The sequence below is a fragment of the Nymphaea colorata genome, chromosome 6, assembly GCF_008831285.2.
Source record: "Nymphaea colorata isolate Beijing-Zhang1983 chromosome 6, ASM883128v2, whole genome shotgun sequence".
NCBI lineage: Eukaryota > Viridiplantae > Streptophyta > Magnoliopsida > Nymphaeales > Nymphaeaceae > Nymphaea > Nymphaea colorata.
Genome location: NC_045143.1, coordinates 19,482,830 through 19,504,174, shown reverse-complemented (window position 1 = coordinate 19,504,174; position 21,345 = coordinate 19,482,830). Strand labels below are relative to the sequence as shown.

At 37.3% G+C, this 21,345-nt stretch overlaps 2 protein-coding genes across 2 annotated transcripts; both read left to right on the top strand.

Moving 5' to 3' along the window:
- The first annotated feature begins 1,631 nt into the window (after positions 1-1,631).
- LOC116256466 (uncharacterized) lies at positions 1,632-2,327 on the top strand. Its single transcript, XM_031632836.1, has one exon. It carries the CDS (start codon positions 1,709-1,711, stop codon positions 2,129-2,131), a length of 423 nt encoding a protein of 140 aa, XP_031488696.1. The 5' UTR covers positions 1,632-1,708; the 3' UTR covers positions 2,132-2,327.
- Positions 2,328-5,386: 3,059 nt separating this feature from the next.
- LOC116255724 (amino-acid permease BAT1 homolog) lies at positions 5,387-16,454 on the top strand. Its single transcript, XM_031631658.2, has 8 exons — positions 5,387-5,911; positions 6,019-6,279; positions 8,222-8,240; positions 8,322-8,541; positions 8,634-8,815; positions 9,058-9,347; positions 9,936-10,065; positions 15,787-16,454. The coding sequence occupies exons 1-8, from the start codon at positions 5,790-5,792 to the stop codon at positions 16,144-16,146; spliced, it is 1,584 nt and encodes a 527-aa protein (XP_031487518.1). The 5' UTR covers positions 5,387-5,789; the 3' UTR covers positions 16,147-16,454.
- Positions 16,455-21,345: the final 4,891 nt, after the last annotated feature.

The window sequence follows — 21,345 nt, the reverse complement described above, 5'->3', positions numbered from 1 at the left end:
TCTCTTCCGCTCATTGTCCTTAGTCACAAGGGCATGATCATCAAATTCAAAGACAAAAAGGCATTTTAGGTGCATATATATATATATATATAACACGCTTCAATTGGTTCATGAATGATGAAATTGGCCAATCCACTGCGGCTCATCTGGGCATGCAAGGCCCAGATCTCAACGTCCGGGTTGGACTCAGTCAGCGGCCTAATTCATTTGATATATGTAGCAATTGGATTTGGTTGAGTTTTGTATCCGACTTTACCCCATTTACGGTTTAATGAACGGATTTGGTCAGATATTCCAGCTTGGTGTTTCAGATTCGGAAAAATGCATTTAATGAACCAGATCGATACGATGAATAGTCACAGACTACTGCTATTCAATACCGGATCACATATTCAAACAGATACAGATTCTGAAACTCGATCGGTGTGACTGTGAGGTCGAGCCCAGGGGCGAACGGAGGAGGGTGCGGTTCTGCCTGCCCATGGCCCACCCTAGTAAATGGAAGAAAAAAACATTGAAAAAATTGAAAATTTTTAGTTGTACATGTATTATTTGGATTCAGGTTCAGTTTGATTCCATTCTGATCTAAAAGTTGGACGGCTTGGCCTTCCCTGAAAAAAATCCTAACTCCACCAAGTGGTATAGCTACATATAGGCTGGCGAGAGCTGCCCACCCCAACAACAAAATTTTTATTTACTTTTACATAGATTTATTATAATTATTTACTTATTTATGTATATTTTTACATAATTTTTTTATAATTATTTACTTATTTATGTATGTTGTGCCCTTTTAAAAATGAAAATTTCTAGAAAATTCTAACTCGTTCATTGGCGGAGCCTCCTCATCATGGTCAACATTAGACAGCACGAATTGAAGCCCTGGATACAAATTAAAATTAAGAAGTCAACCGTAGACTGCTCAAACAGTAAAAGAAAGGACTACTTTATATGTTTCGTCAGCTCATGTACATGTTGTTCGATAGATAGAAGAAGAAGTATGAGCCCCACAAACAATAATGGTCATGCTTGTGGAATATGGACCGTCCTGGTCAAGTTTGCTGGCGAAACTTCTCACCAACGTGCTTTGAAATTCTGACGTGGGAAACCTCCAATATAGCGGAATCTCTAGCGCAGGTGCTGCTTGCTTCATATTCATATATGGTAGTTTTCCGGAGGGCGATTTTCTTGCCTAGCTAATCCAATAAATTCGTTAATGACACCATGTATTTGCATGTTCAACACAAATTAACATCGTTTTGTTACGTTAACCACGATTAGCAGTTAATTATACTCATGCTTAAGAGAGAGAGAGAGAGAGAAAAAAAAAAAAAACTTGCTTCTTAGCGTCCATGCTTAAGAAATATTGGAAAGAACTAAGAAGAATACTTATGAAAGCATGTTTCGGGTTTCTAAGCACTCAATATTTTCTATTATGATGAAAAAGTTTGAAAATACGAGACGGCGTTCTTCCAACGGAATGTCGTAAGTTCAACATTTTTGACTAAAAGTAGCTGGGTCGTCATTTCACAGTATGAAAGCGGGCCACATTTGTGGCCGTGAAGGCAACACCAAATCCTACTTAATTTTCGTATACAACAAATATATAATATAAGAGAGAGTGAAGGTGCTCCTTCGTCCCCAAGGAGGCGCCTCTCTCTCTTTCTGCAATTCCGCTAGAGAGAGGAAGGCCGAGGGAGGGTTGAGAATGGGGTTGCGTGGGAGTATGAAGAGGTACTGGAGCAGAAGGCACTACCAGCGCCTCGACCATCAAGACGGCTTCTCGAGAAGAAGCCAACTGAGGGTGACTACGCTTGGAGGAGGAACGAGTGGCAGGCGGCTGTGGAGGTTGAGGTTGACGCCCAGGGTGCATCTCCGCCTCAGGTCCATCAGGCTGCCCTCCCCTGTGAAGACCCTGCTCGCGCGCCTCCGGGACCTCTACGTCGACGCCATGCTGCGCATCTCCGGCTCCGGCGGGTTGCTCCTCGGCAGCGCCAATGGCTTCCCCAGCAAGAAGATCTCCGGCAGCCGCAAGGACGCCGTCTACTTCGACAGCGATGTGGAGAAGAGGGTGATTTTTGAGCTCTACAAGGCGCTCGCCGCTTCCCAGAGGCTCTCTGCTAACTACTAAAAGAACGGGACTTTTGCTTTTTCCCCTTTATTTTGGTTATGTTTTTCCTTTGTGTTTGTGGTTACAAGAATGTCGTATAAAGGGCAAAGCTTTGTTAACAGAGAGGAAAAAGCCGCCCTCCCAAGTTGAAGAAAAACTTCTCGTATGGTTAAGCATTTGTACATGTGTGAATGGATAGAAGAAATCTTTGATCTACAAATAGTTCAAAGCACAGTGAGCATGACTTTTTTGTTTTTCTCAGAGCACAAAAAAAGTTCAAAAATTGAATCTTTATGGAAAGAAAATGTTATTTAGCAAGATTTGACTATCGAAATCGAACGCCCCCTGACTTTTTCCGTATGAGTGAAGCTGGGGCATTTGTGTATGTAATTTTGTAAGTCATTTTAAGTATAACAAAAAATATCCATGATCAACACAAAAAAAGGAACTTTTTATAAGAATAAAAACGAAAACCTAAAAAGAAAGATTTTAAGATTTAATAAAAGTAAAATTTGTTAGTTCATATATGCATATCTACCAATATACCCTTTTAAGCAGTAAAAAAAACATTTTCATTTTTTTGTTTCGCTTATAGAATTATCTCATTATCGTATAAATATTTTATTATTTAATAAGTATTATCCCATACATCTGCCTATTATTTAATTATCTCATAAATATTTTATCATTTTATAAACATTTTCTTTGTACTTATATTTAGCATTATCTCATATATCCGTCTGTTATTTCATTATCTCATAGATTTATTGTTATCTCATAAATATTATCTCATACTTATGTTTAACATTATCTCATACATTTATCCGTTATCTCATAAATCTTTTGTTATCTCATAAATATTATTTTATACTTATTTTATTATTTCATACATATTTGTTATTCCACACACATGCAAAGTAATTGATAGTAAAATCCATCCCATGAGTACCGTACCGTGAGGTGGCACACCTAATGGTCTCCTTTGAAAGGGGTCCCACTGTTTGGCACAACCATTTCTAGATTTCCTGAACTAGATCTTAAAGGCAATATAGCAGCCTTACCTTGCTGGACAAAAATCTAAGCTTCTTCCACGTTCTTGCTAACGATTCAACCTAAAAGCAATTGCAATTCTTCCACAGTAAACCTTTTAATAAAAGGAAAACAAGAAAAAACATTAATAGATTATCAAAATCAAACATTAACCCTTTTCTTTTCACTTTCATCCTCCGTCAACAGCGATTGGTAATTTATTTGGCGGTCTTGTTTAATTAACTGTTGTTGGTGGATTTGAAAAAAGCATATAACTGAATCTTTAGGGACACCTCAACGAAGGTAGCCTCGGTGGAATGCAACCTAATGGCATACGTCCATGTTGCTCTTTGCATTGGTGGAAGAATGAATTATGCTTATGACTACCTCTCTCTCTCTCTTTCATCTGCTTTTCTGTTGTTTTGGTTATTCTTGTTGTTTTTTGTTCTTGCTTTGTTGGTTAATTTTTCTGTTATGTCCCTTTTCTTTACTTTGTTAGCATATTGTTATCTTATATCTTCTCTGCCGTCCTTTTTTCTTTCTGTTTTGTTTGCTGAGAACCTCTTGCAGCATGTCTTATAGACACACGAACTTCGAGTTCTGTTTGTTTTATCACCGATCTGAAATTCGTGGTAATTTGAAATCTCTAAGATCTCAAACTCATATATTTAAAGTGCGACCCATTTCACCCTTCTCCTCCCCCTCTCCCACCACTTCATTCCTACCTTTTTTGTTTGGGAGAGTGAGAGGTTCATTTCACTGAACGAAACAAGGCCTGAAGGTCCTCTATTGCTTTTTCCTTCTATGTACTGGACTGCGTTGGTGTCAACGATAGCAATGATGCACTCTTTAATTTAAATGTCGCGCTCTACCATATTAAGACACAGAAACATAACACTCACGAGAATCGAATTAGAAATCTGCTTTTTATACCGACTCCTAACCCGATCAGCTACGCTATGCCCCTTCAAACACTTCATTCTCACATTATTATTCTATGGTTTTTAACATGTATAATTTAGTTAAAATAATTGCTGCTTTGTTTAAGCTGAAAATATATTAAGCACACCTTTTCATTTTATGCTGATACTGTCAAAACAACAGTTGTATGACTTTGTGGAACGTGTGACAAAAAGATTTGACGACAGATTAAACGCTTCCGCTTGGTTTGATTGCTGATAAGAATTGGAAGACACGTGTACAACTTTTCTATTGGCCGACCTTTTCATTTTCATTTTCTGTCCTCATATTTTTAAATAATATTAACAACCGGCTCCTCATTTGTCATTTTCCTCATGCATGCCTTACTTTTTGCCAACAACCATCCCAGAAAAGGAAGCTACGCAATTAAACAAAGTTACCAGCAAACTTGAAAATTTATGTTTTCCAATAATATTGTCGTTTTAAGTTGAAAAGCATCTTTGCTTTACACTCACGTGCACCTGCCACGGCTATTCGTTCATTGTTTTTAACAATAATTCTCAATCTTGACTAACATATGTGTGGTTGAAAGAAGGCTCACGTCGTTGTTTCCTCTACGACACATGGATTTAAATGTTTTCTTATTGTCAAATGTCGGTATTGAGTTTGATTTTGATCCGAACTCAAAAATTGAACACCAGGCTCCTGTTTGGCCTGAATATTATTGTATTGTTTTTTTATATAAGTATATATATTTTATTATAATTAATTATATTTATATTAAAAATAAATTTTTTAATTTAATATGGTGAACCTGACTCAGTTTGGGGTGGTTAGGCTGAACCCGAACCGATATCGGGCAGGACAGAACCGGCACCATTAGTGATGGTGATGCCACAGATTACGTGTGGCGTCGCAGAGCAATCTCCCATGTGGTTCACGCCATAATCATATATGAGTTGTATGCACACGCCGTCCATGCCTCTGCACCTTTGGAGTCCCTCCTGCCCACTCCAACTGTGAATATTCTTTTCGATTTCCAAGTACCTACCGCATGGCCCACCGGCGTAGATTTTAAGAAGTTCTGCGTCTCCTCTGCATGGCAAGATTGACTGCTTAATAACATGCCAAACCAAGGGAAGAGTGGAGAATCTGCCGCCCTTTCAGTTATAAGGATTCAGATTCATACGGATACGCGTCTGTTTAACAGCCCTCCATCTAGCGAACGACGAAGGGAGGAAAAATGGAGAGAATAAAGCCATTAATACTCTTTCCCAGTACAAAGAGTAGCTTCCCAGTGGGGACATGGCAGCCTGGCAGGTGAGGGTGAGGTCCATGGGTTATTGGCGCCTCTTTTGACCTGTTCGATGGAATTCCATGGCAGAAGCGGGAGAGGCGTGGACGTCAACTCCCAAGTCGTTTAATTTTTTGTCGGTGCCAATGCCGGTTTTGCGCCTTTGCGCGAGTATTATAATCAACAACGCTTTCAAGAAGTCATAATTCTATTTTCCTTTTAAGGGGGAAGGAGTATCACCTCATGGATCAGCCCTCCATTTATGGAAAGTATTGAAGATCCTAATCCTTCTTGCCTTCCCTCCCCGAGAGCTTTGTGTGTAACCAAGAAGAGATCCATCTTGGATCTTGCAAATCTTGTGCAAGTTCCTTGAATTTTGCTCGCGCACCCCATTCTTCCCAGAACTTGGGAGCTCTCTTTTTTTGCCTTGCCGAGATGGTTTGTGAGATTGATGATGGCAGTGGTCGAGGAGTTGATGAAGAGAGTGCGCACATTGATTCGGGGCATTCGAGGCTACACGAGCTTGGTTACAAGCAGGAGCTGAAGCGTGATTTATCGTAATAACTCTGTTCCTTTTTGGATATTGCCATGTGAAGAGGTCACGTGGTTCTTTCTCTAGCTGTTGTTGTAGGGAGGACAATCTTTGATGGAATTTTCTTTGCAGGCTGCTCTCCAATTTTGCCTTTTCTTTTTCCATCATATCAGTTCTTACTGGGATAACCACTCTGTACAACACAGGGCTCACATTTGGGGGCCCTGTTGCCACCACATATGGGTGGTTAGTTGCTGGATTCTTCACCATGTTCGTTGGGTTGTCTATGGCTGAAATCTGCTCCTCCTATCCGACTTCTGGGGGTCTATACTATTGGAGTGCTAGGCTCTCTGGAAAGGAGTGGGCACCGTTTGCTTCATGGTTGACGGGCTGGTAAGCTTGAAGTTTGAACTATTTCTGCACAGGGCCTCGACCGTGACTTGGCAGTCCCATTTTCTATTCGTTAGTGCTCTTTGAATTTGTAATCCATGTCCGTCTATTGGGAAGTTGATGTTTTATGGCTTTTCAGCTGACTTCACTAGAAGCAAGGTTCCTCCGTTTAGATTTTTCCAGGCAAAATGAGGGAAGCAAAAGATGAAAGGGTTTTAAATAAAACTCATTTAGCCCACGTTATGTGAAAGGTGACTGCGAGAGCAAAAGATGGACATCATAAAGGGAAATACGTGAAAGCATTGAGAGGTTACTGTTCTTAGACAGGAGTATCTTCCCGAATTTTTTGGTGAATTCTCAAAGGAATACTGGTGTTCCTCTTTCGAATTCGTAATGTTTCTCGTTGCAACTTTAGCGTTACACTAAATTTTGTGAAAAGGGGGACTATATCCTTGCCTCCTTTCAGATTTAAACAATGACCATCGTTTAGGATCATTGCCATCCATCTTCTTCATTATAATACGTTACAGTTCTGTTCTTTAAACAGATTTACATGATGTAAAAAGCTATATCCTGGAGGAGACTCGCATGAACTTTGGCTCTATAACTATGCCGTTATATTTGTAATATGCTTGAAGTTGAATAATATCTTGGATGCATTAGAGACTTAACTAGGGCCTGCAGCTACCTGTTACCGTCTATTCTTCATATTGGCTTCTCTTTCTCTGGCAACTTTATTTTTCAGAAATCTTGTAAAATATTCCTTGATGTACTCATTTAGTTCAAGTTTCGGTTACGTAATATAAACTTTTTCTGAAAAAACTGTGAAGTTAGAAGACCAAGGCTCGCAGGGTCCTGACCATGTGAGTACGTGGATCAGCTTAGGCACTGACGTTTGAGATTTCAACCCCTGTATTGATGCCTCTTGATGGTAGGGGAGACTTGCCCAATGGACAAGATGCTTTCTGTCCACGAGGGATAGATTTGGAACAGGTTGTGATTTGTGAGTCTATAAAGAACCATCCTAAACAGTTGTTTCCTTCATTATTAAAATTAAAAAGACAAGTCAGGGAAATCTATTGTTTTTCTGTTTAATTCAATGAGGTGATTTCTTACCATTCACCACTATTCACTTTGAATCATGGCGCTCAGGTCCTTGGATACCCAGAATTTTATCACTTTGTGTCTGGTTACCAGGATTAAGAACGTTCCATGCTTTCGGTCAACCTAATTGTTATAGCTTTGCTTACTGCTTTCTTGAACTTGCTTGGTTTTTTTTATTTGAAATACACTCAAAGTTCTCTCTAATTGAAAAGGTAATATTGCTGTCATAATCTCAAAATGGTCCCGCCTTATTCCTGCTTTTGTTGGGGAAAGTTAAAAAGTGAATGTTGGGGAGTATTTTCAGTTCCTTTGTGCATTGTTTTCCCTCTTGTGAGAGTTTTCTTATGTGTAAGACATAGACTTTTATCTATATTCTGTTTCTTGGTGTGGTTCAAGCACTGTGCTTATTCAGTTATTTGTTGAAGAGTTCAAGAATATAGTTTTCTGCCTTTATTATGTTTCCTTATACCTGCACCCGATATTTTGAGAACATTCATGTTACATAAATTTGATGTGAGATATCACGTCACTTCTCTCCAAGTTTGATGACTTTTCAGAGCACAAATTTGCTGCATATCGCTGAAACATATAGGTTGGTAGTTGTGCTTGTCTAGGCCTTGGCATATTTCCATTACCATAACAGCTCAAGCTGTTTCAGAACATGAAGAAAGAAAAGGGTAATAAATGTGCAGGACTAATTATAATATACATATGAATTTGTATAATTTCTTGCAAATGCTAGACTGTGTTAATGTGCTTTTGTTTGAAATTGTTTGAATATATCGTCAGCTTCATTGGCTTGCCTCAATTTCCTGATTACATTTTTAATGACTTTTTGTAGGTTCAACATTGTTGGTCAGGTAATTTCCTATTTTACTTTATTCAATTCCACAGAATAATTGGTCCTCATAAGTAATAAATCTCATAACTCATATTTCCAGTGGGCAGTCACTACAAGTGTGGACTATTCACTTGCTCAATTAGTTCAAGTTATCATCCTACTTGGAACTGGTGGTGCTAATGGTGGTGGATACAAGGCCTCTAAGTATGTTGTCATTTGTTTCCATGGGGGGATTCTTCTTGTACATGCTATTTTGAACAGTCTTCCCATTAGTTGGCTGTCATTTTTTGGACAGATTGCTGCTGCATGGAACATTCTAGGTTTGAAAGCTAGAAGTTATAGTTTGATTTTTTTTTTTTTTCAATTGATTTTGGAGGTGATGTCTATGAAATTGACATGATGAGTTTTCCAGGTGTATTTGTCCTTATGATTCTCATACCTGCTGTGGCAACTCATAGGGCTACTGCTAAGTACGTTTTTACACATTTCAATACAGACAACAATGTCGGGATCCAAAGTAAATTATACATATTTGTACTTGGTCTCCTCATGAGTCAGTATACGCTAACTGGTTATGATGCCTCAGCTCATATGGTGAGAACCTTGTTTCCTTTCTAAACTCATATCCATGATCTGTCATTTGATTGTGAAAGGATTGTGGATAGCTTTTGTTTTTATTTAAGTTATAGACTACCCTCATAACTTATCTAAATTTGACACTGGTAAGACAAATTAAACAGAAAACCATTTAGCATGTTGCAGTGATCAGTTTTAAGTTTCATGTACTCACCCTGTTGTTGAAAAGAGAATATTTGATTTTTCACTTGTTATTGCAGACAGAGGAGACCAAAAATGCAGACAAAAATGGGCCAAAAGGAATAATCAGTTCTATTGGGATATCCATAGTTGTTGGATGGGGTTACTTGCTCGGTATTACATTTGCTGTAACCAACATCCCATACCTTTTAAGCAGCGAAAATGATGCTGGTGGTTATGCTATTGCTGAGGTGTTTTATTTGGCTTTCAAGGATAGATATGGCAATGGGGTTGGAGGCATTATTTGCCTAGCAGTGGTTGCTGTTGCCATCTTTTTCTGTGGTATGAGTTCAGTAACAAGCAATTCCAGGTAAAAGTTATCATAACGACTAACGAGGATTGCATCTATATAGCGTTTTTGACTGATAAGCATATGTACATGTACATGTACATTTTTCCCTCATTATTTTCTTGCTATGTTGGAAGTCCATAGTCACAAAAAACGCGTTAATTTTGAAAAAAATGCGAGAAAATGAAATGCCGTTTAAAACTTCAAAAAACGCATTTTTTTGAAAAAAATGTTAAAAACGAATCCACTTTTTTTCATTTTCTTCATTTTTTCCATTTTTTTAATGCCAAACAGTTTTTCTTTTTGATTTTCTATTTTTTATTTGTTACAAATCTACTTATCTTTTGATGTTTGTGTTATTATTTTCTCACTTATTTTATTTCTCCCCCATTTTTAGTTTTATTAATGTTTTTTTAAAAAAGTACCATTTTTTTCTTGCATTTTTCAAGCATGTCGTATTATACCCGAGGAAAACTTCACCGTTTAAAACTCTGAGACGTTATTTGTGACTATGGTTGAAACTGTTTAGTTTCCATGGATAATGTCAATTTGTAAACGCTGTGTCTCATGGCTGTCCGTTCGTCCATTTTGGTTATACTTTCTAAGCAGGATGGCATATGCATTTTCAAGAGATGGGGCTATGCCATTTTCATCATTGTGGCACAAAGTAAACAAGCAGGAAGTTCCAATAAATGCTGTTTGGCTTTCAGTGTTCATTTCATTTTGCATGGCCTTAACGGTAAGTGATTGACTACTTTTGTACCTCTCTCCTTTTGACCATGTTCAAATAGATCACCCATAAAATTGATCCTATTCAAGACAAAGGACCATTAAAGTTTTGTGCTCTGCACAAAACTCAGTGATATGAATTTAATTTATCAAAGAATTTTTTGCAATCTTTTATTGACAAGAAGCTTTAATATCTTCTGTTTATGATTCAATTTTTAGCATTAAAACTTATTTGATCAAGATCTGAATAATTTTGAGTCTTCTGACCGTGGAGGGTTTATTAAGGTGTTATTATTATTTAGGAATCGTACTAATGCATTTTGTATTTGTTGATCTTACTTGGAAGTATTGCATTTTAAGAATGAAAGTAGGAGCTGTTATATAACAGATTAAATGAAAAAAAAAAAAGCTGTCATTGTATAGCAAGATGGTTAGCCTAGTTCTGATTGAATAGTTTAGTCCATTCTCTTTCTGTATGGCCCTCTCTCTCTCTCTCTTTCTGTCCAATGAAATTCTGCTGGAGAAAGCCTATCATATCTGAAATAAGATTAGCCAGGCTAATTAAACCTGGGCTAATTGCTCATTAGTCTTCTGACAAATTCTTCCTAAAAGGTATCAGGCAATCTTCCAATTAGCGCTGTTCCCTTTCCCTTTCCCTTTCTTCAGGAAACCTGCTTAGGTCTAATTTGTAAATGGGCCTTGTGGCAATTCTCGATGGCTAGCCAGCGTCTCTGCAGACAGTCTTCAGATTGCATATTCACGAATGATCTCCTTCTCTTCTTCTTTCCAACTGCCTTTCATTAGACAGCTGTTGTCCATCTCTACCATCACCAACACATAATATAGATAACCAATGTGATTGGTAATTTCATTCTTCCCTGTTTTCTTGTGTTTAGAAACAAACTGTTCCATTAGTCTCCAGAAGTTAAGGGAATGGCATCTCTTGCAGAGGTTAAGTTCATGTAGGTCCTCGACACGTTCAATTGATTACCTCACACACATCTTTGTTGTGCCATATCTCGTCTTCAAAGACAGTCTGACTTCGAATATGCCATAGTTTCCATATTACAGTTGGGAATGTAGCCTCTAAAGTAGTTGCTAAGCTAAGTCACATGGTGTGAGTGCAGGTACTTCAGTGCGAATTTGGACACAGCAATTTTAGAATATGTTGGTGTATATATACATAGTGTATAATGCACAACAATGCAAAACTAAAGCAAAGTTCATGCACAATAATGCATCAAACTACAGTCTAAGTTTAATAATTCATACACAATCTCATTAAGTAAAAGTTAAAAAACACAAAAATGAGACTGCAACCCCATCCCTATTACATACTGTATTTGCCTCGTACTATTACAAAAGTGCCTATTGAAAATCAAGCAAAATTGCACAATGCATAAACAAGTCTTACAGCACATCTCAATTGAATAAAGAAAGCAAAGTTCATCAGTAAGTAAACAAACCTGATACCTATAGCCTATAAGTTTGCAACTTTGCTGCTTATTGCTCAATGAAAAGGAAACAGAAATCAACAGAGACAGGAATTGAACATAAAAGTTCTAATTTTTAATATTTTGAACCGAGGTTGACCCAGCCCATCCGAAACATACCCAGTTTCAATATCAAAGTTCTAGTGTTTAACATTTTGAACCGGGTTGGCGCAGCCCCATCCAAATGGTACCCTGTTGCCATCCCATACCTATGTTGAAAAAATGACACTGACACAGATATGCAGGGAAACTCATCTACTCAAGTTACTTAGTTGCTAAGGCTTCCTCTTCTAAAAGCAGTTAAGCACCATTTTCTTAAAAAAGTTACATAAACTACTCCTATGGGAAGTTCACACCAAACCAATCTTGACTGTCAAGCTAAATGATTTTGGCAAGATGATAGTGAATGAGATGATCAAGGTTCTCTTTTGAGTTTTATCTGATTGCATGAAAGACATTTGCTTACCAAAATACCTTTTCAATCATTTAAAAGAGAGGAGAGGATCAGAGGATCTGCACCTTCTATTTATAAGGTCCATGAAGCATGAGGATATCTGCCACTTTGTGACATCCACTTTTCCATTCTTCTTGTGGTTCCCTTTTTCTTGATCATCTTCCACCTATGGCTTCTTCTCATGCTCTCTAACTGGATACCTCCAATGAAAAGAGAGTCTTGGTTCCAGTAATAATGCTGGAATTTAGCTGAATGTATTTCTAAAATTAGCAATGTCATTGTCTATGGCCGTGAAAGTTTCTTGAACTGTGCCATTTTGGAGCCTTCTAAGGGAGTCCATGTCTAAGGGTTCCATCCTCTGCCAGATGATGGCACTCTCAGTTCCTCTTTCCAGCATTTAGTTTTCCCCCATTCCTTAGTCTCCATTAAGATCTCTTAATTTCCTCTAATCCAAATAATGCTTCTCCAAGTCCTATGAATCATTCTTATGAGATTTGACCATCCAAAGGCTACTTGCTAACTTCTGCTTAGACACTTCTTTCCTGTTAACTCCACCCATCCGCACAACCTATGCTTGCCACATTTTATTATGTTATAAGTTGGACTCTAGCACCATCTTCAGCTATTGGTTTTATATTTATCTCTCATTTTATTAGGTTGTGTTGGTTATTGGAGCCATAGGAATTCAGCAGGAGCTTTCGAGTCTCTGAATTGTGCTCTTTGGAGACTTAAAGCATCAGCCCAATAGTTGATAATATTGTAAGGCCATGCATAATGAACGAAACCCGTGTGCATAGGAGGGAAAAGTTTGGATCTCCATAAAGCCACCATTTCGGAAAGCTTCTCTTCTAGGACCTTGCACGTGGATACAGTTACTCATCCCACAAAGGCTAACCAAAGGATGCAGTTGAGAGAAAGGGAAACAAGCTTCTTGCCAACCTGGAAATCTCAAGAAACTTTCCTTCTCTTGAGCCTGAAGGTTGAAAGGTAACATAGATGACTTAGCTTTATTGATGACAATCCATCCATCTTCCTCCTCCATGCTTCTGAAAGCTCTTGGATTTCCATCGAGGGGGTGGAAGATGCTCTATAATTGATGATAATGTCATCAACAAAAAGGATATTGGCAGGGCAATGAATACATCCCTTGTTTTGAGGGATGAGTCTCTTCTTGCTGATAAGGGTTACACGTATTCAATTATCTCTGTGATTTCTATGCAGTGGATGAGAGAGAGTACCTCCCTAGCTGAGTCCTAGAGAACTGGAAAAACTCATGAGTTATTTCATCAATGCTGACAAAAGCAGAAGCAGTGGGCAGGCAAGTTATAACATGACTGGACCAGGAGGGAGAAGAGTATTTTTAGATGAATTTTCCAGTTCACTTTGCTGTATGCCTTGCTTAGGTCCTGGTTTGCGCATAGGAAACTATAAGCACTTCACTGGCCAGTTGGATATTGTCTTGGATGCTTCTAGCTGAAGGAAAAGCATCCTGGCATCTACTAACCACGAATGTAAAAGCACACTTGACTTTTGTTGGATGACAAATAACATACTTAAGTTTGAATTTCTGTAATTTGATTGCCTGTTCCAGGTGTTATTTAGGCAGTTAAATGAAGAAATCCAAACATAGATGTGTTTTGTTAGACCACCAAATTTTGAGTTGTCATATATCCCCCTCAACCACGTGCGCCGCCCCCCACACAATTTTATGTCCATTTCCATTTTGTCACAATGTTGGTTTCAAGTTTATTAACTTTTTTCATGTTTTTTCTACAAAATATGGTGACGTCAATTTGGGTGTTGTACCCATATTGATACAAGTAGACATGGCATGGCTACTGGGTGCACCTTCAGAATGGCTTCTGAACTGGATGAATCGATCCACTAAATTTTGTTTTTTGTTTTATCTACTAACAGGAAGCCTGTTGTCCCAGTGCCATAGGCAACTAGACATACTCTGGATACCCTCTCTTTGAAAATATTTCATCCTAACCTTAAACCTGCAACTATGCATCAGGTGTTAAGAGTGCCTTAAGAAACTCTAGTGGTAACGGAACCTTAATTTGAACATATGTATCTTATACAAGTTAGTTGATGTAAGTCATTGAACACCAGTACTCTGGTTGGTTTTTTAAAACAACATTCACTATTGTTGTCTACTATGGTGTCAACCCACAATAGAATCATAATATTTCTAAGTTCCTTATGTATATGAACAAGAAACTTTTCTGTCAATGACATGTGATTAATAGTTATCTTGATGTTACCTAGCTATATGTGCAGTTCCTTCTCCAACATAATCAAAGGATGTTACATTTATGACTCCATATAAGGCTATGTTTGAGAACTAGAGTTGGAATGACTGGGAAAGGAGGTGCAGTGGGTTGAGATGGAGACGAGAGTTGATTTGTCATTAAAATCATTTAAAAGCAGTTGAAAATGTGCATCTTCACCCTCATCGCGCCTCTCATTTACTGCTTCCAAAACGGAGCCTAAAATTTCTCTCCCCCCAGACATTAGTAGTTAGAATGATTTGTAGGCATCAGCCTATGCTGAGGGTGATAGCCCAGAGCCCTAGACATCTAGGCAGTTCAAACAAAAAAAAAAAAAAATCTTTTCTCCAAAAAAATTAAGAGATGGTGTTTTTTTGAAAACACCCATTTTATCCCTTTTGCTCTATTTCCTTGTTCCCTCTTTCATCTTTTTCCCCTTTTCCCTTTATAGGATCATCTAGGCTTTACCTAGTTTCCACCGTTAAGGCCTTTCTGAGGTTCTGCTATCTCTGCCTCCCTGGCACTTCTAGCTACATAGCAGTCTAAGATAAGGAATTTTGTGCCTATCAAGAAAAAGAATCTGGAGGCAGATAATCTCGTGGTCCTGAAAAAGCAAAATAATAAATAAGAAAATAAAAGATCTACTTCTGATGAATGAAACCTCATGTTCGGGTCGCCTGCAATTTTTTTCCGTTAGTTGTCTTATAGAGCATATTTATATTGTTCTTCACCATTAGATAAGGTTAAATTTGCCAAGGAAAATGAGAAAAAGGAAAGGACTGATATAATATGTGTCAGTTCATGTTTAGATCAGATTTCCAGCAGGATGTTTACTTGTTCAATATCTTATCTGGTTCCATGTCATAAGTCAAAGCTTGTGTTTGGTAAATGGAAGAGAAGGCTCTCAACCTGCAGACTATTCTTTATCCCGCCTTGGTGGAGATTGGAGAATGTCCTGAGAAGGGAAATACTTTTATTTTTTTTAATCCCCTCTTTGCAAGTTGCACCAAGGAATAGAAGTTGTGGCACTCCTCCTGCTACAATATTGTGGAAATGGGAAACATGGTAGTTTCCCAGCTTCACGTTGAGTTGACAACCTTTATTGGCTGTTGTCAATCGTCCTGGTGGAGCTCAGTCGTCACATGCGTGCTCAGGAATTCTACAACGTTATTGTTCTACAAAGGTCAATTTGCAAATTAAACTTGTATGGAAAAGAAATATGTTTCTCTTTGGAAGAAATGAAATGTGCTCAAAACTTTTTTTGAAATGTGCATCTTCTACGTGGACTAGAAACACATGCACGGTTTGCCAACTCGGTGATCTCGCTGGAGTTCCTGAATTTGAGGGCAAGGTAAAGCAGATTTCATGGGTGATTTTGCAAAAGTCTGAAGTTAGTAACGTATTTTGGGACCTGAGGGCAATAATATGTGGAAGGTCACACAAGCTTCTGTGGCGCCCTTACAGCTTCATGCATAACATGTAATAGTAACACGCTATTTTTGTGTTTGCAGTCTCTAGGTAGCCTCGTCGCCTTCCAAGCAATGGTGTCAATTGCCACTATTGGGCTCTACATAGCATATGCACTTCCAATATTTTTCAGAGTGACACTAGCTCGGAAGTCATTCGTTCCGGGCCCATTCAACTTGGGCAAGTACAGCATTTTTGTTGGTTGGGTTGCCGTCCTCTGGGTTGCCACGATAGCTGTTCTTTTCTCGCTCCCTGTTGCCTATCCAATTACCAAGGATACTCTGAATTACACACCAGTTGCTGTGGGTGGCGTTCTGCTTGTCACTGTATCATCTTGGATTCTCAGTGCAAGACATTGGTTCAAAGGCCCCACAACCAACATTGATACAAGAATTTTATTTTAGAAACAGCTTATATATTATGTGCCCCATCCATAACCAATAATGGTAGCTTCTTTTCAGAAAAAAAAAAAAAAAATTATGGGATTTGGGGTGGATCAAGAAGGAAAGTCTGTCGAAGATGTCCCTCTGCAATTTGCATTATCCGTTTCTTTAAAATCTTTGTATTCGTTTATTAGATGACACGTCAAATTATTTGTAAATTTGTACTTAAGTGATGGTGGGTGGAATTAATCCGTAGTCACCACTGTACATCATGGGATATACTAGATGATTTTCATCTTATAAGCAACATATTCTCAGTGAGAGAGAGAGAGAGAGAGAGAGAGGGAGAGATTTTGTTGCTCCCTTTTGATTGTTGTAGTTTAGTTCAAATTCTTAGTCCAGCATTAGCTTTTTCCGTTGGAAACAAAGAACCAGTCACTGATCACCTCCCAAAGTGGCATCCCCTTCTGACACGGACTTTCCTCCATCTCTTAGACTATTTGCTTATTGACCAAGTGCTTGGTATGTAGCTTTGAAAACGGTACCCTTGTGGGCTGTGGTTCAAACTTAGTTAAAACGTCCTCATCCTAGAGTAGCCTCAAGAAGAGAGTATATTATACCGAAGGATCCTCAGTGAGATGAAAAGACGCGTTCTGACTCTTAACTTGACAACAACATTGCTGCATACGTGATGCAAAGAAGAAAGTGTTTTGTATAATTATTTTGATATGACCATTATGTTGGAAAAGGAGCCAAAAGAACTGATAAGGCATGGGCTGAGAAACTCCAGAGAAAACCTCGTGAAACATCGAGTGGAAATATACTATTTTTCTGTTTCTTTGCAATCTTAATGGTCTTGAAATACAAGCAATATTTCAACAAAATATTGAAAGCAAAGGCTTAGGACGACCCTACTGATTTCTAAACAACTCTAAGGCATAAACGAGTTTCAAAACAATCAATCATAAGCATGATATCAACTAAAAAGCATGATTATGATTTATATAAATCTAATGTCCATGAAACCCTAACTAGATTACACTAACTAGAGCTCGTCTATAAAGATGAATCCTATTAAATATGTAATTCAACGTGAAACCTTACTAGAACGGAAATTCAAACGCACGACTTCTAAAGAAAGTGCTAACATCTGAAAGCAATACATGAAAAATTAAAATATGAGAAAACAAGGCCTAGTGTCTAACATGCATGCATTAATCTATTATGATAAAAAAAATAAAAGTACTTGAGTGAAGCAAATACTAGTAAATTGACTCATAACCCCTAGTGCCCGACCCAGCTGGCTCCGTCGAACAAATTCTAGAAAGTCAACCCTTAACCTCTATGCACCCACCGCAGCTGGTTCCATGGCCATGCAAGAATCAAGACTCAGCATCTTCCTCATGCTCAATCAGATGGCATGATATACAGAAACATACATGCCATAAACCAGTCTAAACCAGAATGCATGGAGGAAAAAACTAAAGAAGAAAATAAGAAACCTCAACTTGACTTCTTGATGAATGATGAATGGATGATGGCAGCAAGAAGAAAGGGAGAAGAGGCAAAGAAGATGTAGAGAGGGAGAACACGCGGAGAAGAGAGAGAGTGAAGAGAAGAATGAAGAAAGAGACAAGGAAGGCAAGTTTATGGGGGTTTTCCTTTATTGCTTCTAGACTCAATAGTTTAATTCCTACTTTGTAACTCTAAGGCATCTAAACCACTTAGTTATTATAAAAACCAAAGTTTCTTGTTGTTTAAGCAACAAGGGTCCGCATATGAGATTATGGAAGGAGAGAGAATAGGAGACATAGAAGTTTTTAGGAGTTAGGTTGACTTTATCCAACTTACTTGCCTAAAGTTCACAGTAAAATGCAGTTTTATCCTAATATATCTCTAGATGACTTTTGTCCTAGATGGGTTTCCCTTGAAAAAACACACCCCATATGGGACCCATTAGGTCATCACTTAGGAAAATTCTTCAAATGGCTTCTAGAAACCCTGATCTGTATAATGCGTGGAATGTAAACTAATCCACAAAACTAAGATATGAACTATGCATGCATAAATGAGTTTCTAACCAAACTTGACGCCCAAGTGGATCTTTGCTGGACGAATACAGACACAATCCCTAGGCTCCAAACAAGGTAATTACTTCAGGTTTACTGTGCATTTAAATTTTTTATCCTAATTTTACCTTGAAAACCCGTAGATAACACTCACCAACTCGTAATTATCTGAGAGAAAATGGACCAGAATGCCTCTAAAAAGGACCACATTATACAAGACTCTACAAAACTCTAATACACTAGATTCAAAACCCTAATTTTGTAAAACTAATTTAAATTAATGTTCACATTCCAGTGGTTAATATAGGTTTAACAAATACTAGTGCATGTGAAATTCAACTGAATTAATCCTATTTTACATGTATCTTACCATATATCCTTGAATACACCTATATGCATTCTAGATTATCGTTTTCTCAAAAGCGACAAAACAAAATAAAATTTCAATTAAATGCATAGGGGTAAATGTCACAACACGTGTCAAAATTTGTTTTCGTCTCGAAAGCTCAAGTTTTGTTATGGAAATTACAGTTTCATCCCATACAAGATTATCTCTAGGATTACCTTCCTGCTTAAGTTACTTAACCATTAAAATAAAATGGAGATAAAATCAATAAAAATTATGATGTTATCTCATCTAAAACATCTAACAGAAAGTTAGAAAAATCTGCCATTAAGAAACTCGAGCTAGATAGGTCCCACAAAAGGCAAACATTAGAGAACATGATAAGTGCTCCTGATTCCTAAAGTACCCTACATATGGATCCATAATGTCACATATCATCTAAATGCCCCTAAACATATGATGATGAAATAACTCTAAATCATGTGAATTAAATTGGGGAAGAGTCAGATACACAATGAAATGACGCATGAAAAATCATATTTAGTGCAAACCATGTCAGGTCCAACCTCTTTTCCAAAAATAGAAACCCTAGACCAACTTTCACAGTCAATTTTGTCCTAATTGGAGGTAAAAGATTTTGTTCAGTGGGAGCTAAATATGATCCTGCATAAAAAAGAGTACTGCACAATAATTGGATCTATCAAATCATGGAAGAAACTGATGGAAACAAAAGATACAATGCAAGACTAGTGGTGAAAGGCTTCTAACAGAAGAAGAAAGGTATTGACTACAGTGAAATTTTATTATCCGTTGTTAAATTGCCTATAATTAGGCTGGTGTGAGCTTGATGGAAGCTGAACATATACATTTAAGGCAGTTAGATGTCAAAGCAACTTTCTTCATAGGGATATGTAGGAAGACATCTATAGAGGTAGAACGCTGTTAGATGTTTGGGAAATAATGTCTTATATGGAAGCTAAAGAAGTCTCCATGAAACAAACACTAAGGCAATGGTACAAGAATTTCAATAATTTTATAGGAAGAAATCATTTTAAGAGATGTGATATGGATCATTGTTTTTACTTTAAAAATTTTGATAGTTGTTATATTATTTTGCTACTTTATGTCAATGATATGCTTATTTTATTATCCAATTTTATATCAATATGTTGAAACCATAGTCACAAATAACGTTTCTGAGTTTTAAACGGCGGGGTCTTTCTCGGGTATAAGACGGCGAGCTTGAAAAAAAAGAAAAAAAATATGAGAAAAATATGTTAAATTAAAAAAAAAACTAAAAATGGGAAAAAAATAAAATAAGTGAAAAACTAACAACATAAATATCAAATGATAAGTATATTTGCAACAAATAAAAAATAGACAATAAAAAAAACTGTTTGGCACTAACAAAAATGAAAAAAATGCTAAAAACGCGTTTTTTTCATTTTAACGTTTTTTTTCAAAAAAAAAAATCATTTTTTAAAAGTTTTAAACGGCATTTAATTTTCTCACGTTTTTGGCTTCTTAGCCTAGTAAATTTTTTATTTTCCTTTACTGATTCGTTGAGGTGTTTTCATGGTCATCTATTTTGTGATTTGTTTTGATGTTTGCTTGTGTATATAATTGAGTTTGAAAAGGCATCTTGTTATATGAGGGTTAGGTTTCTACATTCTTCTTTTGCTACTAGGCTAGTTATCACAGTAGAATATATAAGTCATTGGCTTCAACTTAATTGGTTGGTGCTGATCCATTTGCTAATTCAGTTCCCGTTGGTTCTTGGTTTTTTGTTTGATTAAATGACAGAACGTCATTCCTATGAAGATCTATGTAACCATCTGATCATATGGGAAGGAAGATTCTCTTTGGAAGAAATCTCCAGCTAAAGTCTACCATTGGCTAATGTTTCATAAGTAGTTGCTTATTGCTTTAGATACCCTTGGGGTTATAGTCTATGCAACACCAAGGAAGTTGTCTGCACCACATGGACGAACCTAATGTTATGTGTGTGAGAATAATCTTTCACCGATCTATAACTTTCCAAGGGTTCACCTCCTTTTAAGCCTAGTGTCCGTCTTCCACCTCTATTGTTAAGTATAAAGCTTCTCATTTGACTTAACTTTGATCATGCTTTTCAAGCAATGTCTAGCCATTCTAAACATCTCCTTTCATTTCATTATGCAAATTCACCTTGTTGCAGAGAATCTTATTTTGCATTTCTTTTTTCATTTTCTTATTCGTGGTTACAATTCTTAAATTCAACATGAAGAGCTTCTGTTTAGGTCTTCATAACATTTAAGGTTCTTTATTTTTCACTACCAGAAAATGATGACTTCTGTAGAGGATTACTTAAACCTTTTGTATCAGTGTATCCTTGATACTTGCCTTGATGACATTGCGCTATTGTTAAAGAGAACTGAGGCAATGCAAAATTGGCAGGCCACCTGTTGCTGAGAAGAGCATGCAACTTAGGATGTATTAATTAAATATTAAAAAAGGATTTGTGGATGTAGTTTTTTCAGTTCTAAACAAATTATTTTTTTGTTATTAAAATGTCTTTTGTGAATGAATTAGTGGTGTTCTCTCTCTCTCTCTCCATATATATATATATATATATATATATATATATTAAAATGCATAAAAAGCCGTTGCTAAAAAGAACCGCACCAAGTAGTTTTTAGGCACAGAGCTAATAGGCACGGTTTTTTTTTTAATTTCTAGGCTCCTTAAACCGTTGCTACAAGTTTTTAGCAAAGGTTTTCTATGCTTTTAGTGATAGTTTTTTTTTTTCGTTGCTAAAAACTTATG